The 20871-nt window shown below is 40.9% G+C and overlaps 1 protein-coding gene across 16 annotated transcripts in view; it reads right to left on the reverse strand.

Moving 5' to 3' along the window:
• Nucleotides 1-20871, reverse strand: part of TRERF1 (transcriptional regulating factor 1) — a 292412-nt gene that overhangs the window by 44236 nt on the left and 227305 nt on the right. For 9 of the 16 annotated variants that reach the window (XM_074236954.1, XM_074236957.1, XM_074236946.1 and 6 more), the window contains 4 exons: nt 8790-10543; nt 6451-6497; nt 5351-5492; nt 3725-4063 (listed from right to left, as the gene is read on the reverse strand). In XM_074236954.1, the coding sequence (XP_074093055.1) occupies nt 3725-4063; nt 5351-5492; nt 6451-6497; nt 8790-10268 (2007 nt within the window). In that variant the 5' untranslated portion in view covers nt 10269-10543. Of the gene's footprint in view, nt 1-3724; nt 4064-5350; nt 5493-6450; nt 6498-8789; nt 10544-15830; nt 20866-20871 lie in introns of those variants that run through there. The other 7 variants (XM_074236949.1, XM_074236948.1, XM_074236959.1 and 4 more) reach the window with 4 other exon arrangements.

A 20871-nucleotide genomic window follows, 5' to 3' on the forward strand; every position in this document is an offset into this window, starting at 1 on the left:
ATTGTGGGATTTTTAAAATTAATTTATTATTCCAACCACATGCAAAGATAATTTTCAACATTCACTTTTTCCCAGTATTCATTTTTGTAAGATTTTGAGTTCCACATTTTTCTCTTTCCTCTCCTTTCCAATCCCCTTGATAGTGAATATTATGAATAGGCATAACTACCACATAATTTTCAATGGTCATTTTGATCTCAGGACATTAGAATAGTAAATATTATCTCCTTGTTCTTATTTTGAATATAGGGAATATTAAATCTAGGGTGACTGTATCTGCCTTTGCCCTCAAATTGGCTATACAGAGGACAACAGAAAGAAGACTCATTATTACCCTTGAAAGACTACTTCCTCATCAGACTCCAATCATTCCCCAAACATTCTACTCCCCTCACCCAAATTCCCTTGAGGGAGCCTTGAGGACAGAGCTGCCCCTCTAAGGGGACTCCCAAGTGTGCCACACAAGACAGGAGCAATGAGAGTCAGTGGGAAAGGAAGCAATCAAGAGCAGAGGAAAATGAGGGAAGGGAAAGCCCTAGAGGGAACAAATTCGGAAAGTCTGAATTTTGTTCTTATGTATATTTTTAATCATTCTATGCTTGTGCGTACATGATATAGGCAAATCCCATGTGGTTATACCCATGGTTACCCTCCTGACTTAGATCTAAATTCTGGCTCACAGGCTTATATGATAGGCCCTCCCCTCTAACTGTGGTCCCTCCCATTTTCCTCCCTCCCTCCTCCAAATCCAGGGCTGATTTTATACTGTAGCCAAGGAAGGCTGCTTCCCTATTCATTAGTGCAAAAGAAAAGAAGCTAGATTTAGAATGGGGGAGGTATGATCCTCCACCCACAGAAAGATCACAGATTGATAGAGTAGGTCATCCCCATCATAGAATCCTGGAACAACAGAGGTGGATATGTTCTTGGAGAGGGGAGGGAGAGGTCATATGATCATTGAGTCATTAAAGTTTAGGGCTGAAAAGAGTCTGAGACCTCATATGGTATCACCCCTCCATGTTATAGAATATCGAATCATTGAAAAAAATTATAGACTTAGAAATGTATGGGACTTTGGAGACCATTTAGTCCTAACCTTGTATTTCCTATTTGAGTCAACAGAAGCTAAGAGAGAATTGACTTCTTCAGTGTCACCCACTCAGAAGATATTGGACCTAAACTTGGGATTCTGTGACTTCCAATCCAGGAGGTTTTTTTTCACTATATCACATTTCCTACAGATAATTATTTGTTCCCATATATAAGCTTTGAGCACTGAACCCCCACCCCCACTCCACCAAAAGCCTTCTCTCCTAGCTTCTAAATTCTGTTGAAATGATAGGACTACAGCAACAGAGCTAGAAGGAATCTCTGAGATGATCTAATTCAACCTCTCCATTTTACAGATAAAGAAACTGAGGCCCAAACCAAGTACACACAGCAATATTTGAAGCCAGGTCCTGACTCAAGATTAAGTGTTTTCTCAATTATACCATTATTCTTCTGGGATCCAGGAAGTTTTTCATTATTAAATCCAATTAATTGAGTTTATCCTTTTATATTTTTACTTTCTCCCACCCCACAGGACTTAAGATTTTCACCCTTCAATGACTATTCTATTTCATGACATCTTGAATAATACATATTTTTCCTTATCCACCTAATGACTCCTCTGCTTCTTGATTAGGCATCTCTCTTATATTGTGGGTTCCCTGAAGGCATGGGTTAGAATGACAAGATCTGAGTTCTAGGACTGCCTTGCTACATAGTTAATTTTTAAACTTGAGTCACACCATATTGCCACATCAAGTTCCTCTTTTACAAAATGAGGGGGACTGGGGGCAGCTAGGTGGTGCAGTGGATAAAGCACCTGCCCTGGAGTCAGGAGTACCTGGATCCGGTCTCAGACACTTAATAATTACCTAGCTGTGTGGCCTTGGGCAAGCCACTTAACCCCATTGCCTAGCAAAAACCTCAAAAAAAAAAAAAGCCAAAATAAGGAGGACTGGACAACTGATCTCTGAGGTCTCATCCAGAGCTGATATTCTGTGATACTAGAACAGGCACAACGGACTCTATTAGAATGGAAAAATCTTGAGGGGGAGAACTGAACCTTGATGGAGGGAGGTAGCCACGATGCTATATTCAAGGCAGTATCACACCTGTGTCAGGAAGGCCTGGGTTTGATGCTTACATCAGACGTGCTAGCCAAATATAATTAGCTTAACTACCCTGAGCCCAAGCTGCTTCATCTGGAAAATGGAAATAATAAAAGAATCCATACATAGGTTTCATATGAGATTTTACATATATTAAGTTCTTTGTAAACCTTAAACAACCTGTATTGTTGCTTAGTTGTTTTCAGTTGTGTCTAACTCTTCATGACCTCATTTGGGGTTTTCTTGGCAAAGATACCAGAGAGGCTTGCCACTTCCTTCTCTAGTTCATTTTACAGATCAGGAAACTGAGGCAAACAAGGTTAAGTGACTTGACCAAGGTCACCTAGCTAGTGTCTGAGGTCTGATTTGATTTTAGGAAAAGGAGTCTTTCTGACTTTAGATCCGGTATTCCAGTTTAACTGTCAACACCTAATTGCCCAAAGAGCTATATAAATGTTAGCTAATATTAACTATACCTAACAGTCCTCTAAGGTAAATAGCTCTTGGGGAGAGGGAAAGAGAAAAAGAAAAGGGAAGAGAGAGTGATGATGGAAGGCAGAAGCAGGAGTATACAGAGCTTCATCATATCAATAATAACAGAGCTTTAAGGTTGGCAAAGCACTTTAAATTTGAAGATGGCTCATGTAAGGCTCCCCATCCTCTTTAAAATGTGCATGAGAGAGAGAGGGATCCCTCTTCTATAACAAGGTGTTTCCTTACAATCCTTACTTCCCTTTGCCTGACAACCCATGGATCTCCTACTATTCTAAGTGAATACTTACACTGACTGAGGCTCTCATTGGTCTGTATTTCTCTGGTGCCTATAGACTTAAGCAAATGGAAGGATTTTTCTGGCTCCCCTCACTGTTTCTGTTACGACTGACTAACCCTGCCAAACCACAACCCTTATTCTCCTCAATAGCCATTCATTTGAGCACCCAATGCTAAGAACATCCCTCAGCCACCCTGTTCAGATGCAGGATAAATGAAGAGGAGTAGGGGAGAAGAAGGGCTGGGTAAGCTCTTGGGGCATCTTTGAGATCAGAACTGTGCTTGGTTTCCAGAAAGGAGTCTCTTCCCTCTGGAGTTAAGCTGCATGGGTGGAGCTGCCAACAGACAGACAGACAAACAGGCACATGGATTATAGGGGAGAGAGAAAGAGAAAGAAAGGGAGAAAAAAAATCACAACAGCAGCAAGCAGAAAAACAAAGATCTTTGCTTTCTGGAGAAGTTCAAGATATTGAAAATGTAGGTCTCCAAAGAGACAGATGGCTCTGTAGGTATTACCAAGGATGCCAGCAATCAGTCTGAGCTGTTATTCATTTAGATTTTTTTCCCCTCAGGTAGATTATTAAGTTCTGAGGACTACACAGAGAAAGAAAATTACATGAGGGCCACAAGACTCCTACCATCTCTTTCTGCTCAGGAAAGGGAAGACAGAGCAGGTCCATAGTATGAGGCAGTGGTCCAGAGTACCTTCTTTGGGAAAGCCATTCCCTCCTCTCCAAGAAAGCAAAGATATTTTCACCCTTGCAATCAGGGTGGAAGAGAGAGCAGCAACTCACAGAGGGTGCACAGGGGGCAGCCACTTTGGGTGAATTCGGGGGAGAGAGGGTCATCCTCACGAGAACGGGCATCTCGTCGTCCGACATGGAGCTGGCCGGCTTGTCTCTGGCGGCAGTGATGTTGTTGGTGATGACCTGTGGGCTGGGCTCAGGCGAGAGAAGCTTGACAGGGACAGACACGGGCATGACGATAGGAAGGGGGTTTTCCACCTCAGGAGGGAGCTGCGACTGGGGCGGTAGCGGCAGAGGTGGCGGCGGTGGTGGCGCTGGTGGCAGCGGCTGCTGCTGCTGCTGGGGTGGTGGAGGTGGCTGGAGCTGCAGAGCCTTCTCTCCTTCCTCCTACACAGACAATTAAAGCCTTTGATCCCTGGTCCCAGAAGAGCCCTCACCAGGGAAGGTGCTTCTCTTTTCTTTTCAAAGTTTCAGGAGGATGGCATCTATAGGCCTTCCCTTAACTTCTCTGAGACTGAGTTTCCTCATTTATAAAATGAGGAGAGTAATATTTGCTTCTACTACTGGGAAGAGAGATGGGAAGGAAAACAAGAAGCATTCTGAAGTTATAGGTGCTCAGTAAAGACAAAGAAAACCACCAAGTATTCTTTTAATTTGTGTAGGCAAAAAACAGGGTTTGCTTCACCATCAAATATTTTGCTTAGAAAGCCATTGAGTGTAATATACATACATATATATATATATATATGTATATATATATATACACACACACACCATATGTATATATTATATTATATATATAATTAATATATTATATATAATATATACAATATTATATGCTATAACCTGTGTTAGAATCTAGGCAAAATATACCAACCTTTAAAACTTACAGGGGACTGAATATAATCTAATTTGTTTTCTTTTTTCTTTGGTTTTAGTAAGGCAATGGGGTTAAATGACTTGCCCAAGGTCACACAACTAGGTAATTATTAAGAATCTTAGGTCACATTTGAACTCAGGTCCTTCTGACTCCAGGACTGGTTTTTCTATCCAGGGTGTCAAGTAGCTACTCCTAATTTGTTTTCAAACTACCAGAAAGCACTGCAAACCTTGGAGTATCCCAGAGCTCTCATCACAGACATCTCTCATTCCTATAATATAGATACAGAAACATTGGGGAACAGAGTTCTGGTTGAGAGAATCTGAGCTAAACCATATCATGGTGATATTTTTTTCATTCCTTGGATGAATCTGGACCTGGATTAAATCAATTTTTACCATATCATGATGATTTTTTTTTAGATGGACGAATCCATTCTTAATCTTCATCCAGTCAATTCAATTTAAGAAACATTTTACTAAGTACTAGACACAGTACTAAGCACTGGAGATACAAATAAGATTGTATTAAAATAATACAATCAACATTGCCAGTTTGGGTGCCTTGTGCAAGGCCGTCAGCAGAAAAGACAGATAAACTCAAACCCTGTCTGCCTAAGGTCTGACAACCACAAAGGTGTGGGGGGTGTCTTTAACTGCTCCAGGTGAGGCTGAATTCTCAGAGACACAACACTCATTTGAATGGCAGGCAAGCACAGGAAGCGGCGCACATCAGCCTGGGAGGGAAAGGGAAAGCGCGCTTGCCACCTCCCCCCCTTGCCATCTGGCCCTTACCTGTTTGAAGCTGGGGGAGGCTCGCATGCCTCCATGAGACCTCATATGTCCATTCAGGGCAGGTAGGCTCTTGAACTCCTTGAAGCAGATGGAACATGTCTTAGCATCGAGCTGCTCCCCAAATACCCCTGTAGGCTGAACACTGTCCAGAGAACAGATGGAGAGAGGGTAAGGAGAGAGAGAACTCACAGGCACATTGTGAAGGAAAGGTAAGGTAGTGACCAACTGGTAAATACTTTGGTCCTTTTTTAGCTTACAAGTGGACTGCTTATTTTATCCCTTTCCCTCTCCTCACACTCCAAGTTATTATCTCTATTTTACAGAAAGCAGACCTTCAAAATACAGAAGAGTTCAACCCTATTCATGTAGGAATTACATAAACTCTGACATGATTTGAAATTAAATGTCACTATTAATCCCAGAACTCCACTATTTAGGTTTTCTCAACCTATCTGGAGTCCATCCTAGTCTTCAGGAAACAGCTCAAGTCCTAACTGCTTCCTGAAGAGGACTCCAGCCTAATAGCAGAATCTCCCTTTTTTAAAATCCTTTGGCACTTCTTTACCTATAATATATATTTTAACACTTCGTTCTCTGCTGTCCTGGCTTTCATCTTGGTAGACTGTAAGTTATTTCTAGAGGGAGATACATCTTCTTTTGTAAGTCTTACAGTAACTAGCACATTAACAGGTATTCGGTGAATGTCTGCTGATTCATGACTAGTTAACTTTTAGAGTTAGGAAAATGTGGGTTTGAATCTTGTCTCAGATAATTTACTAGCTATGAGACCTCAGCCAAGATATTTAAATCTCTCTGATCCTTTTTACTCATCTATAAAATGAGAATGGAACATAATGCTTTCAGGATCAAATGAAATAATCTACATAAAGGGTTTTATAAACCACAAATAACTATATGAATTGGAGCTATTATTACTATGACTATACAGTATATATATTTTTTTCTTCATCAGAAACTTCCCTATGAAGTTGAGTGCCATTTAAGAAATAAATCATCTGGGATGACCCAGGCCTCTCCCCTACTCCTGTCTTGAAGTCTCCAATATGTTTCCAGGGTGGAATTCTGAGCATTCACCTTACCTTGGATCAGGAGACAGTGGCTGGGCTCGGCCATCAGAGAGATGCATCTTAGTTTTGAAAAGCACAGAACAGGAAAAAAAAAAAGGAGAAAGAAGAGGGATGAAAAGGAGAGAGAGACAAAGAGAATATGAATATATGTTTATGATGGAAGGGGAAACCAGAGTACCAAAGCACCAGAGCACCTATTTGCATCTTCCTTTTAGAACATAGGCATTCACCCTGTTTATATTGTCCACCACCCTCTTCCAATAATTTTTAGTTCCAACTATCCTATCTTGAATAATATTGCCCTTACCCTCAAGGTATTTTCTAAATAAAAATAAAACACAATTCACTAAGAGATGGATACCTCACATCTGTATCCCACCTCAACTCTAACCATGTTCTCACCTCTATTTAATTTAAGAAGCCAGGAAATATGACATTTAATTGTCACAAATTCTTTTGGACTCAAAAATATTAAGAATTTGAGGGGCAGCTAGGTGGTATAGTGAATAGAGTCAGGTGGACCCGAGTTCAAATCTGATCTTGGACACTTAATAATTACCTAGCTGTGTGACCTTGAGCAAGTCACTTGACCCCACCCCCAATGCTTTGCAAAAATAAGAAGAATTTGAGGTGTATTAGATAAAATGTTAGATCTGATGTCGGGGAGACCTGAATTCAAATCTAGCCTTAGACCCTTACCAGGGGGTGACCCTGGACACTCAATTTCTGTCTGTCTCATCTGGTTCTCTCAAGAACCCTAGGAAGTAGGTGCTACTATTACCCTGATTTTACAGTTGAGGAAATTGAGGCAGATAGAGAATGAGTGTACAGGTTCCAGAGGTGGAAGCTTAAACAGAATTCCAAGCATCAGGAATGGGATTGCCATTCAGTCTCCTGCTATTGGAACAGTTTGGCTGCTATTTTGTTTTAAGACATCAACTGTCCCTCCCCCATTTTCTTATAACTCTAAGAAGGGGAAGGGAATATTTTCAGGTATAGAACTTTTTCAGAACTAGATCACATCCCTCCTCCTTTCTCTCTTCCTACCAATGTCATAAAGTCAAGCCATTTATTAGTCAACTAAGTGTGCCTAAAATCACAGAAGGTGACTCTTGCTCAATTCTCTCATTCTACAGAGGAATAAATGAGTTTGGCTAGATGTAGCTGTTAATAAGTGACAAGGCTCAAATAGGAATTTGTCTTTCAATTCTATGTGGGTGGAATCATCCTAGGTCGTCTTTACCTACAGGCAGCTCAAAGCTATTTATTCAGACACCCAGTATTCAGTTATAACCACTAAGCATGAATTGAGACTTGTGATCATTAAGATGAAACCTGTCTGTGAATAGCAGACTTTAATTAACAAGGGAGCATGGCAAGGTGGATTGAGTTTGGAGTCAATAAGCCCTAGGTTCAAGCCCTACTTTTGATGTGGACCTCCATTTTCTCCTCCATAAATAAGGGGGATTAGACTAGATGGGTTCTGAGAACCCTTCCAGCTCTAGATCTGTGATCTTATATCTCTATATGTACAGTAGACAGACTGCCAGATTTGGGATCAACTCTCACCTCTCCCCTTTATTTGATGGGTGACCTGGCAGCCAGGTGGCACAGTGGCACAAGCACTGGACCTGGAGTCAGGAAGACCTGAGTTCAAATGCAGCCTAAGATTCTAGCTGGGGGAAAATGGGCAAGTCACTTAATTCTGTTTGATTCAGTTCTTCATTTGTAAAACCTACATCTACTTCTCAGGATTGTTGTGAGGAGCAAATGAGATAATAATTGCATAGTGCTTAGGGCAGCACCTAACATACTGTAAATATCACATAAACATTAGTTGTAGCGGTTGCTATTGTTTCCTCAACTGCACATGATGGGGTTGGGATATGGGATAAATATGGGGTAAACAATCTCTAAGATCCCTTTGATGTTGTTCAGTTGTTTCAATCACATCTTCTTTGTGATCTTATTCGTTGTTTCTTTGGCTGAGATACTGAAGTGGTTTGCTATTTCCTTCACTAACTCATTTTACAGAAGAAGGAAACTGAGGCAAACGGGTTTGAAGTACAGGATCACTGAGCAAGTGTCTCAGGACAGATTTAACTCTGATCCATTGGGCCACCTACACTAAGCACCCTTCCAGTTCTAACTATGATTCTATAAACTGAATTGGGCTGTATAATGACAACAAGAAGCTGAAAAGCTCTACACATACACACACTACACACAATACACAATACACACACACACACACACACACACACACACACACACACACACACACCCCTCTGCTACCACTCTGACTCCCAATTCACACTCCTACCCTATAAAAACTAGATTCATGGGGTTACCTGGGACCATACAGAGCCAGGAGACAGCTGCTGGTGCGGGGGTCCCTTGCTGTTGAGGTGAATCCCCACTTGTGGTAGGAGAGGTCTGTGGGTCAGACTGTTACCAATTGAGTTCATCTCCTCCATCCCTGGCTCAGGGAGCCCCAGCCCACCATGGGAGCCCATCAAGGCCTGGGCTTGCCGGTCACCCTGATAATTCTTCTGCTGTATGTTTTCACGATGCTGCTGCTGCTGCTGCAAGAGGCTCTGCTGGTAGAAGTGCCGGCTGTATTGTGACTGAGGGTCCTGGTAGAAGTACTGGGGCATCGATCCCAACTGGATGAGCTGGACCGGGTGAGGGGTCTGCTCCTGGGTGTACTGGTGGGGATCATGCATGGCTTTGGGGCCGGGGTCCCGGTGATAGGAAGAGGGCTGGAGCTGCACCTGCTGCTGTTGCTGCTGTTGCTGCTGCTGCTGCTGCTGCTGCTGCTGCTGCTGCTGCTGCTGCTGCAATTGGGGCATCATGGGCTGGGATGGATAATAATGAGGTAACTGTAAGGAGCAGGGCCGCTGGGGAGCCGAGGGCAGCAACTGCTGTGCCCTGCCCTGCTGTGGCTGCATGTCAGACATGGACATCCGCTGCTGCCCCGACTGTGGCTGTTGCAGGTAGTAGTGGGCCTGCTGCATCGGTGGCATAGACTGGGGCAGCATCTGTTGGCCCTGCATGGGCTGGCTGCCCTGGCCAGGCATCTGGGCCATCTGCTGCTGGTAGTCATAATATGGATGGGTTTGGGAGGGGTGCTGCCCACTCTGCATCACCGGCTTGGGAGGCCCATTGACAAAACCAGAGTGGGTCTGATGGGACATCTGCTGGTAGCGAGGGGGTAGGGCGGAAGGTGCCACCGCCGGCTGAGGTTCAGAGGACTTCTGGGACAGTAGCTGCCGGAGAGCGCTGTCATTGTTATTGTCCATCACGGCTGACTGGCTATGGAGCACCTGGGCCATGTTGTTGACCTGGATCCTCAGGTTCTGGTTGGCAAACACCTGGGTGAAAGAGTCTAACTTGTGGAGGACACCGCTAGTGATCTTCTGGGCCCGGATGTCGTTGGACTGAGCATAGGTGTACGGGTAGCCTTCAGCAGGCTCTACCTGAGCAGATGCCCCCCACATCACATTTGGGTTAGAGAGGCTACCACGTAGCTGGATGTGGTTGTTGGGTCCAGTGTGGCTCCCCCAACCTGTCTGCCTTGAGCTGTCCATCAAACCAAGGTTCTTGGGACCAGCTGCTAGGCTCAGGCTGTCCCGAGAGTCCTGGGGGAAGTGGGGAGAGAGGGGAGAGGCCTGGGAAGCATCCATGCCACCCCCTGCTGACGTGGTACCCCCATAGCTGTGGTTGATCCCATTGCCCCCACTGAGAGCACTGTGGGGGGGCTGTTGGTAGTAAAGGTTCTCATTACCATGGATGCTATGATTAGCTTTGTACATCTGCTGATCCCCCATGGCTCCCTACTTGGTCCTAAATATAGAGGCACCAAAACCATTAAAAATAAAGGGGGGGAGGAAAGAGAAGGGTGAGGAAAAAAGAATGAAACCCTGAGATAGGCTGAGAGTGGCCACTAGAGCTACTCGACAGCTGAGGAGTACATATACATGGTGGGGGCTGAGGGCTCCTCCTTAACCCACAATGCTGATGGGCCAGTGCAGATGGTTTCACGTCTTCACAAGGCTCAGGGCACAGGTCGAAGGTTGAATGGTCAATGAGATGCAATTCCCTCCTGGAAAAAAAAGAAGAGGTGATGAAAAATGCTACTTTTCTCTTGGAAAAATACATGCAAGGCAGGAAAAAGCACACTGATCTGTTATGATGACTAAACACAAGTAGAATCCATTTTTCCCACATCTGATTCTGTAATTTACTGTGATCTTGGACAGATCACCTGCATTTTGGGGGGGGGGGCTTTATTTCTCCTCCTTTAAAATGAGGGACATGTTAGGTTAAGTGGATCTCAAAGGTTCCTTTGAACTATAACATTCCACGATCCATTAAAACACAGTGTAGGATAGGACTAAGAATCCTGGCCATCAGTAGTCAGAAGTCTTGGGGGTCAAACTAGCCTCTAATACATGCCAAAGTGACCTTGGGCAAGTCATCACATTTCCTAAGCTTCCTCACCTATAAAATGAAAGCAATGAAGTAGTGGGACTCAGGATTCTGTGAGCTTTGCCTCTGATCCATCTGATAAGAAGTGGATCAGACTCCTGAAATGTGACTTTGCCATCTCCTGCTACCAGTCAACTCATTTGTTCACTTCATGACTTATTTTGGAGAGGCAACTGGGGATAAGTGTTTTTCCCAAGGCACTTAGCTAAAAAGTATCAAGTGTATGAGGGTGATTTGATCTCCGGTCCTCCTCCTCACTTCAGAGGGCCAGTACTCTATCCACTGTAATAATAATATTTGTCCTTCGTTATCGACATCAGGGAGGTGATCTCATGACAAGCACATTAACTGGATTTGAGTGAAGGGGAGCTATCTGGATCCAGTGGCCAGATATGGATATGAATCAGGACAACTAGAGATGACCCCGGATGTGAGGCAATCAGGGTTAAGTGACTTGTCCAAGGTCACACAGCTAGTAAGTAACAAGTGTCTGAGGCCAGATTTGAACTCCTGTCCTCCTAACTCCAAGACCAGTGCTCTATCCACTGTACCACCTAGCTGCCTCTTCTATCCACTCTACCAACTAGCTGCCCACTCAATGACTTCCACTGCTTCTACCTAACTCACTCTCTATGTACAAAACTGAATTCATCTTTCCCCTGAAACGCTTCCTTTTTCTAGATGTCCCTCGTCTCTGTTAAAGGCACCATCATGTCCCCACTGCTCCGGGTGTGTCGCCCCAGCATCATTCTTGACTCCTGACCTTCCCTCATCCTACAAAAGCAATCACCCAGTCTTACCAATTCTGTCCTCACAACATATTGCACATCTGACTCCTCTCCATTATAACATAGTTATATATAGTATTATAAGATTATATAATATTATAACATATTATAACTTAGTTTTCAGGTCCTTACTGCCTCTTACCTAATTTATTGCTCTTAGTTTCTGTCTCTGATCTTCCTCTACTCCTGTCCATCCCAGATACTGCTAAGCCAATTTTTGTTAAAGATTTGACCATACAACTCCCCCTCAGTCCTCTCTTTCTATTGTACTGTCTCTGGAATAAAATGTAAACTCCCCAATTAAGCTTTTTGAAGCCCTATACAACCTGGCTTCAAACTAGTTGAACATTCTTTTCTCTTTCACAACTGTGATATGGCTAACCTGACCATCTCTCTCTTCCTCATCCATAACTTTGCATGTATTTACCCTAGCCTTTCTCCATTCCTGAAATGTAACGCTTTCCTTGCCTTTGCCTCAGAGAGTTACTTCTTCCTTTAAGATGCAATTCAGGCTCTGTTTTCTACAGGAAATCTTTCCTAATCCTCCAGTTGCTAGCACCCTCTTTCCCAAACTGCCTTACATTTAAACGATGTTGTATACATATTCACTTTAAATTTACATGATTTATAGGTGGCCTTCCTGTCTCCACCATCAGAATGCAGGCTCTCGGGAGAATACAGACTATTTGTTCTTGATACTTGTATCTAGATAATTTTGTTGTATATTTGAAAGATAAATTGTGCACTTTCATGTATAATTATCATTTTTGTTGTACTATGTTATGAAAATGCTTGTTTTATTCCAAGTTCCCTTCCCTTCTCTCTATAATATCTTTCTCCATGATTCCAACAGCTTTCATTGGTTCAATTATTATCTGTAAGCTGACAAATCCCAAACTTATAAATTCAGCCCTAACCTGTCTCCTGAGATTTAGTCCCAAGTCAACAACAGTATACTGAACTTTTCTAAATAACACAGTGGTTAGGGTAAGGGACTTGGAGTCAGAAAATCCTGAGTTCAAATTCTACCTCAGACATCTACCAATTATGTGACCTTGGGCAAGTTACTTAACCTTCATCTTCCTCAGTTTCCTTATCTGTGAAATAGACATAATAATAGCACTTAAGGCACAATTGTTGTGAGGATAAAATGAGATAATATATGCAGTATTTTATAAAATGCTCTGTATGTGTTAAATATTCTTATTTTTATTCTTATTTTGAATATGTTGAAAAGAGTAATAGTAATAATCTCTCTAAAAAGATCTCCTCTTTCTAAAAATCTCTTTTAATATTAAGGGAATTATCATCTTTTTCATCATAACAGTTGATCATCTCACTCATCCCTGATTACTCTCCTTTCCCACAATTTATTTAATCAATAGGCAACTAGGTGATATAGTGGAATGGTAGATCTTTAGTCAGTAAGACCTGAATTCAAATATAGCCTCAACTACTGATTAGCTGTATGACCCTGAGCAGGTCACTGGACACTCTTTGCCTCAGTTTCCTCATCTGTAAAATGAGTTGTAGAAGGAAATGAAAAACCACACCAATATCTTTACCATGAAAACCCTAAATGGAGTCCCTGGAAAATAACTGAACAACATTCAATTATTTACCAAGTCTTGTTGATTTTACTTTCAAGACATCACTCACATACTACCATCCTAACCTGAACTCACATAATTTTGGTTCCAATCTTTATCACCTCTTACCTAAAACACTGAAAGAGCCTCCTAACTGATTTCCCTGCCTCCAGTTTATTTTTACCAATCAATCCTCTTTACAGTTTCCAAAGTGATATTCCTAAAGAGTAGGTCTGACCAAGTCCCTCCCTTACTGAAGAGTTCCATTGGATCCTGCTTGCCTCAAGGATAAAGTGCAACATTAGTGGACATTCAAAGCCCTCCAAAGCCTGACTCTGGCCAGGGGTAGGATAGCAAATGCTTTACAATTGAGTCTTTGAAATTTAAAAAAAATAGTGCATGATAAACTTTAAAACTTAATCTACATGATTAGTATTTTCTCTATCACTTTCTTAAGCCTAGACAATAGACAAAATAATAAAACAAGCTCTGATTTGCTCATTTCAGAGAAATAAAGCATCACAACTACAACTTAACTGGGTCCATGATATAGCTCTAGCACATCCTTGACTATTATCTATCTTTTCTGGTTTAATTAACTATTAATTAAGTATTGATAAGGCACAGGAGATAGAACTCTGGCCTAGTGATAAGTAAGACCTGATTTCAGATTTCTCCTCAAGAGACCTATGACTGGTATAACCCTGGAAAAGTCATTAACCTTAGCCTTCCCCAATATCCACCGACTAGGGTTATTGTAAGGTTCAAATCAGCTAATATTTGAAAGCTGATAGGGGTCTGAGGTAGAATTTGAATGCAGGTCTTCCTTACTCCAAGTGCCTTACCTAATTGGCTGTTATCTTTAGCAAAGTTCAATAGACTGTTTTGATTTGGGACTATATTTTAGGAGACAGGTAAGGGCTGGATTTATAAGGTTATAATTTAGCAGTTTAGAGATGATAATTACAAATCTATTAAAATCTTATATAAATGCTAATTGTTATTATTAATATTAATTTATATTAATCCCCTTTATATATTCTATATTTTAAACAACTGGCATACCTGCTAGTCCCCATTATTAATCCACCTCCCATCTCTGTATCTTTGAAAGGCTACTCTCCCTCACCCCCTCCTACTATGTGGATTATATTCCCAACTCAAAGAATGCCTCACTTCCTTAAAAGTTCAGTTCCAGCGCCACTTCCTCCCTGCAGGCCTTAGTTAATTACTAATCTCTGACCCCTACTCATTCCAGCACTCTCCTCTCTGCAAATTCCTTTGTAAAAACACAAGCCCTTTATGGGTACAAAGATTGTCTCACTTTTTACTGTGTTCTCCCCAGCACCAAGCAAAATGACTATAGTAGGTGCTAGATACCTAGTAAAAAATTGTGGAATACATTAATTTAGGCATTTTTCAATCATGTTTGACTCTGTGACATCTTTTAGGTTTTTTTTTGGCAATTCATTTTACAGATGAGGAAACTGAGGCAAACAAGGTTAAGTGACTTTCTCAGGGTCACAAAGATATTAAGTGTCTGAGAATAGATTTGACCTCAGAAAACCAAGTCTTTTGATTCTGGGTCTGACACTGTGAAATGAATATATGAATTAACTATTAATTGTTTTCTGTTGAGAGGTATAGTATAGCAAGTTTTGGCCTCTGAGTCTGACAGCCCTTAGGTTCTTCAATTCCCACTGACACATTTTGGTTCTATCAATCACTTTACTTCTCAGTGTTCTAAGTAATAACTCTAAAACCATAAATTTTAGGGGAAAAGGTTGACCTTCATTGAAAGAGTAAATTTCCTTATCTGAAGGAATTCAGATCTTCCTGATTCCAGGCCAGATGCTCTACATTCTTAATCTCATGTGGATATTTCATCTTGTATCAGTGACATTAGAGTTCCAGTTCCTATCTCTATTTCTATTAAGTGGCAAATTTACTTCGTTAATGTTCCTGAATTATTACAGATGAATGATCGTATCTTAGCTTCTTATCTAGATTATAAAATCTTGGGAAAGGGGCTCCATATCTTTGGTTTCTTTTGTATCCCCTAAGTAAAACAGTGCAAGCCTAGATCTTGTGAGACAAACATATTTTGTGGCCATTTCTTCTAATCCACTTTCATCAACTCAGGAGTTAAGTGTCATGAACAAAGAGGGCTGCACTATCTGTAAAATGCTAAAAACTTACAGAAATCAGGGTAGATTCTCTATAGCTGGTCTATAGAAGAACATGGGCAAAGAAGGACACAATGCCAAGGTACAGCCAGGTGGTGAACTGCACTGCACTATGGAATGTCTGTCCTTAAAAGACCACAGACCCATTACAATTTTCCAACACTGTGATCTGAGAGCTATGCCAATATCTCAAACAACAAATTCTTCTTTATAACAGACTTCATGGCCCCAGAGAACCCTTGGAGTCTCATAACATTCAACTCAACCCACCCATCACATATAATTTCCCTTCCCTGGCAACCCATCTATCTCTTAGAATATCCCATTCTATTAAGTACCGTGTTTTTCTCTTCACAAATCTTTGCTTCCTTGCAGGTTATCAAGAGGAAAGAATTCACTGCCAAGTAGACAACTTTTAGGTGAAGATCCTCTCTGTACTCAGTTGGACAAGTCCTGGGAAAGCAAGCATAGTCTGGGCCTGAGACCATACCCAAAGCCTTTCTGAGAGATGACAATCAGTCTGAGTTGCATTCCTCAGGTGTAGATTTTGTGGGTTACCTCAACTCCAGGGTCAGGTGTCAAGAGCAGGCTCCACACATTACAAAGAATTACATGGGAAAAGTGACATAGCAAGCAACATAAAAGATGACATCAGAGAAATGTACAAGGAAAAAAGGGGCTGATTAAAAAGCAAAAGTGAAGTAATAATGAATGGATATGGTTCATTGGTATTTATATAATGTTAGAAAAAACTTAAAAGGGATTATTTGGAGGACCTCTTTGGCAGAATTAAGGGAATTAAGGAATCTACTGGCACTTATTAAGTGCCTACTACTTTGTCAGTCATTTTACTAGACTCTGAAGATATAAAGACAAATTAAAACAGTCCCTGTCTTCAGGAAGCTTACAATCCAGTTGAGGAATATAGGGTATATAAATATAAATATGGAAGAAAAAAGTAGACAAGAGATGACCAGGATAGTAAGGAAGGTAAGGGCTATAATTTCCATTGTTAAAGGAGGTATCCATCTGGATAATATCACAAGTCCACTATTTACAATATACACTGTTTAAAAGATACACATCTTTTCTCCCTCATTATACTATAAAGTACTAGAGGGCAGAAACCATCTCCCTGTGTATCTGACCCCCTAGCAAAGTACATGTCACCTTAGTAAAAGTTGAGCAAATGTTTGTTGAATGAATGATCTCCTCTTTTGGCAGGCATAAGCAAGGAGGATGCCGTCAAAGGGGAGCATAATTTTAAAAAGTCAGAGAGGAAGCTGCTTTTGGCCTGTGCAACTGCAGGATTTGTTTGCTTACAATTCAGAAGGGGTTATACCCAGCTCCCACCAGACCACCCCAACTTATTTAAGAAAAAAAACAACAAAAGTTTTTCTCATTTCCTCTACCAACCTACAACTATGTAGATACCGAGAAAGAGATTCTAAGATGACTATAGTTATCTAGCTAAAGAACTCTGCTCTTGCATCTACTGGAAAAGTTTTATTCAAATTATTCAAAGATCTTATTCCCTTATTAGGTTGAACTAAGTGGATTTTCCCAGCATGTCAGCAGATGTTCCATAGCCTCCATTAGACATGTTGCTTTGGCTGCTGATTGGTCATCTAATAAAGTCTACGGTGGACATTTTATAGTCCTGTAATCTGATTAACATGAGCATGTACTGCCAATAAAAATGATTAGACACACCAGTTTCATTCAAGTCTTGGTCAGAAGAATCTCCCTTCTCTCTTCTTCCTCTCTGGATTCATCTCAGCCCTCACAAAGCCATCATAGCCTCAGAGATGAAACTCAAAAGGTCTTTGACAGGACTTCAGTGATGGCTCTCCCAGCTGTGAACTGTTTTTTGGTAATCATCTGCTTTTTCCTTTCTTTCCAGAGGCTAGCAAAATCCTGTTTCATCATCTGTTACCAATAGTTTTCTTCTGAGTTGGCAACCCCCCAGTGTATTCAACAATCAGAATTTTGGGACCCTCATCCTAGGAGGAAGCTAGGCTCCACTTTTCCATCAAGAGACCAAGATTCATGGTATATTCAAGCTCAGGAGCATGATTTAATATTCATTTAAGGTTCTTTATAGACCAAGTTTTAGAATTCTAAATAGTTGGGAAGAAAACAATTCTCCTAACATTATATTCAGTCCATTTTGACATGTAGATAATGGTTTGCCTTATTCAAAGACATTGCAGGGACTATGCAGAATGAAGTTCTTCATCTCCAACCCCATAACACACACACAGACACAGATACATACATATCCTTTTCCCCAATCAGAGGAAAAATAAGGTTTGAAATTATAGCAAGAGAAAAACTCAATTAATTAATTATTAATCAAAGTTATGGATTATTTGTAACCCATTGGTCCTGAAGTATTTTCCTCTTCGTGCAAAATATTGGTATTCTACAACCTACAACAAAATAATTTCTTTTAGGGATTTGCTAGTTGCTCAGATGAAAATTTATTCAGATTTGGCTTGGGGGTATCAGGAAGCTTTGTGCTAGGGACCATGTTCACCCCAAATCTGGCCAGGCCAATCCTTGTCTTTTTGAGTTGTGATAACGATGCTTGTCCTTTGTTTTTGAAGAACATTATGAAAATATCCATGGAAGGTCCTGGGTTTTAATTATTCTAGATCTACTATTCAGTAAAGTAATGGATAAAATATCAGGCCTGGAATCAGGAAGACCTTCACATTTGATCTCAGACATTTACTAGCATTGTGACTCTGGGCAAGTCATTCACTCTGCCTTAGTTTCCTTATCTGTAAAATGAGCTAAAGAAGGAAATGGTAAACTCTTCTACTATCTCCACCTAGAAAACCCAAAAGATGGTCACAAAGAGTCAAATATGACTCCACAAAATCCTCAGAAACTATTCACTATTTGTAGAATCTTGGACAAAGCTTTTAACCTCTCTGGATCCCAGTTTCCTCCTCTGTAAAATGGGGGTGACCATTTCATGCAGCACGGTATAGTGGGATAAAATATTGGACCTGAAGTAAGGAAGATCAAATCTTAACTCAAAATACTTACTAGCTGTGTGACCCTGAAAAAGTCACTTAACCAACCTTTCAACCTCAGTTTCTCAATTATAAAATGAGGGGGTTAAGAAAGGATGCTTTATGATCTCTAAAATATTTTCTTTATGATCTCTAAAAATGATGATCTGTAGGCCTCTGAATAAAGTAGGCATTCACTGATTTGAATGAGTAGGCTAGAAAAAGGATAATGCCATGTAGAGATCAGAAGATCTGAGTTCAAATCCCAAGAATACCTACTTAATAAAATCCCTGACAAATGGTCAGCCAATTTCCAACTGAAAAACCTGACCTAGTAGGCAGGAGGAACTCATCACCTTCTGTGCTTGCCCATCATATTTCTGAACTATTCAAAGTATTAAGAAGTTTATCTTCATGAAAAACTCTGAGAGAAAAACCTGGAAAGACTTGGATGAACAAAGTGTAGCCATCTCAGAGAAAGAACTGATGGGAGTCTGAATGCGGATCAAAGCTAAGCAAACTTTTTCTTTCTTTTTCTTTTTTTTTTTGTCTATTTTCTCTCAACATAACTAACATGGAAATTAGTTTTGCATGACTGCTCATGTATAACCTATATCAAAGTGCTCACCTTATCAATGAGGGGAAAAAAGGGAAGAAGGGAGGGAGAGAATTAGGAACTCAAAAATTTTTTTAAAACTTATGTTAAAAAAGTTTTGACATAAAATATTAAAACTTAAAAAGCAAAAAAAGATAATATGAAGGACAAAAAAAGAAATTTATCAATACATGGAGTCAAAAGCTACTTTTTGGCAACTCCTAGTTTTGAGTTATGAGGCCAATTACATCCAGTTCTATCTCTTTTCCTATCATAGTTAAGTCATTCACACTTGAAGGTTATTGTTTTGCCACCCTCCCAACTAAGTTAAATCTTCTTGACTCCAGGTCAAAGGCTCCCAAGTTCCTTTAACTGATCTTCTGAGGGAATGGACTCTAATCAAATGAAATATCCTCATTCTGAGTCTTATTTCTTCTTTGCCTCAGTTATCAGTAAAACTGGAGAAAGCTAGTAATAGCTGTGCCAAATCAAGTGAGATAATGCATTACTATTTGTAGTTAAGAAATCTTATATAGAGAGTTCAAGACTCATTATCATAATTATCCTCAGGGGCACAACTCTGAGGGCATTAATCTGGCTTCCATCTGTACTTCCTTCCATATGGTAGGGGAAAAGCCATGTCACAGTTGGGTATCACTCATTCATTCATTCATGCATTTAGGCAGGAGGGCACCTATGCCCTAAAGGAGAGAGTGACAAATTTAGACACACACACACACACACACACACACACACACACACACACACACATCACATCACATCACATCTGAGTAAGTCTCAGTAAGAATCAAAGTGGGCCAAGAGTTAGATGCAGGCTCTTTTCTCATCACATAGTGGTAAACAGCTAATGGGTAGTGGCATGGAAGATAGGAAGGACAAGGAACACAGTTTGAGGAGCCTGATCAAAGGGACCTGGAGTTGGAGTCCAGATCCTGGGTTCAATTTCTGACTCTTGACTTTTACTAGCTTTATTACTATGGGAAAGTTGTTCTCTCTGAGCCTCTTTGTTTAAAAAAATGAGAATCTTACTCCTTGCCACTGCCCATCTCAGGGAATTGTTTTGAAGAAAGTGCTTAGTAAACCTCAAACTATGTCAAAACCTGTTTTTATGAAAAAAATAACATGTACAGCCAGGTTTGTCAAATGAATGTCTAATAAGTGGGACTGTCTAAGAAGCAAATAAATAAGAGAAAGGCAAGGACCACCTACTACAACTGCTTCAAATGCTACGATTAAAGTTATTGGTCTGTGGCTTCCAGTAAATAAATATAGGAAGTTGGGTTAAAAAGGAAGAGTTGAGGGCCTAGATGACCATGACAGAGAAGGCTGAAGTGGGGTCCACTGTACATTATTATTCAAAACAAAGCAAAAAAAAAAAATCTCCCTTGCTTTCCATAATTCAAATAGTTAGGTGAGAGTAGGGGAGATCAAGAGCTATCCAACAGCCCCCCTTCACTTTCTCCCTGGGGACAACAGCAGAGGGACTGAAGACCTTTTCTTAGGAGCAGTGGATCCATTTCTGAGTTCTAGTGGGGAAAGGGTTGCTATAGCAACATGATCCCAGATTCTGTGGAAGTTTAGGTTGGGATGGGGAGGGAGAGAGACAGGGGAAGAGCATAGGGGAAGGAAGGCCCTGAAGGGAGGGAGGTCTGTCAAACAGCTCCATCTACCACCCCCCCCAAAGAGTAAATTATTAATTTCATAAAATAACAAGTCATGCAAATGAGGCTAAGAAAATAC

This window comes from Macrotis lagotis, chromosome 5, assembly GCF_037893015.1.
Source record: "Macrotis lagotis isolate mMagLag1 chromosome 5, bilby.v1.9.chrom.fasta, whole genome shotgun sequence".
Classification (NCBI taxonomy): Eukaryota; Metazoa; Chordata; class Mammalia; order Peramelemorphia; family Peramelidae; genus Macrotis; species Macrotis lagotis.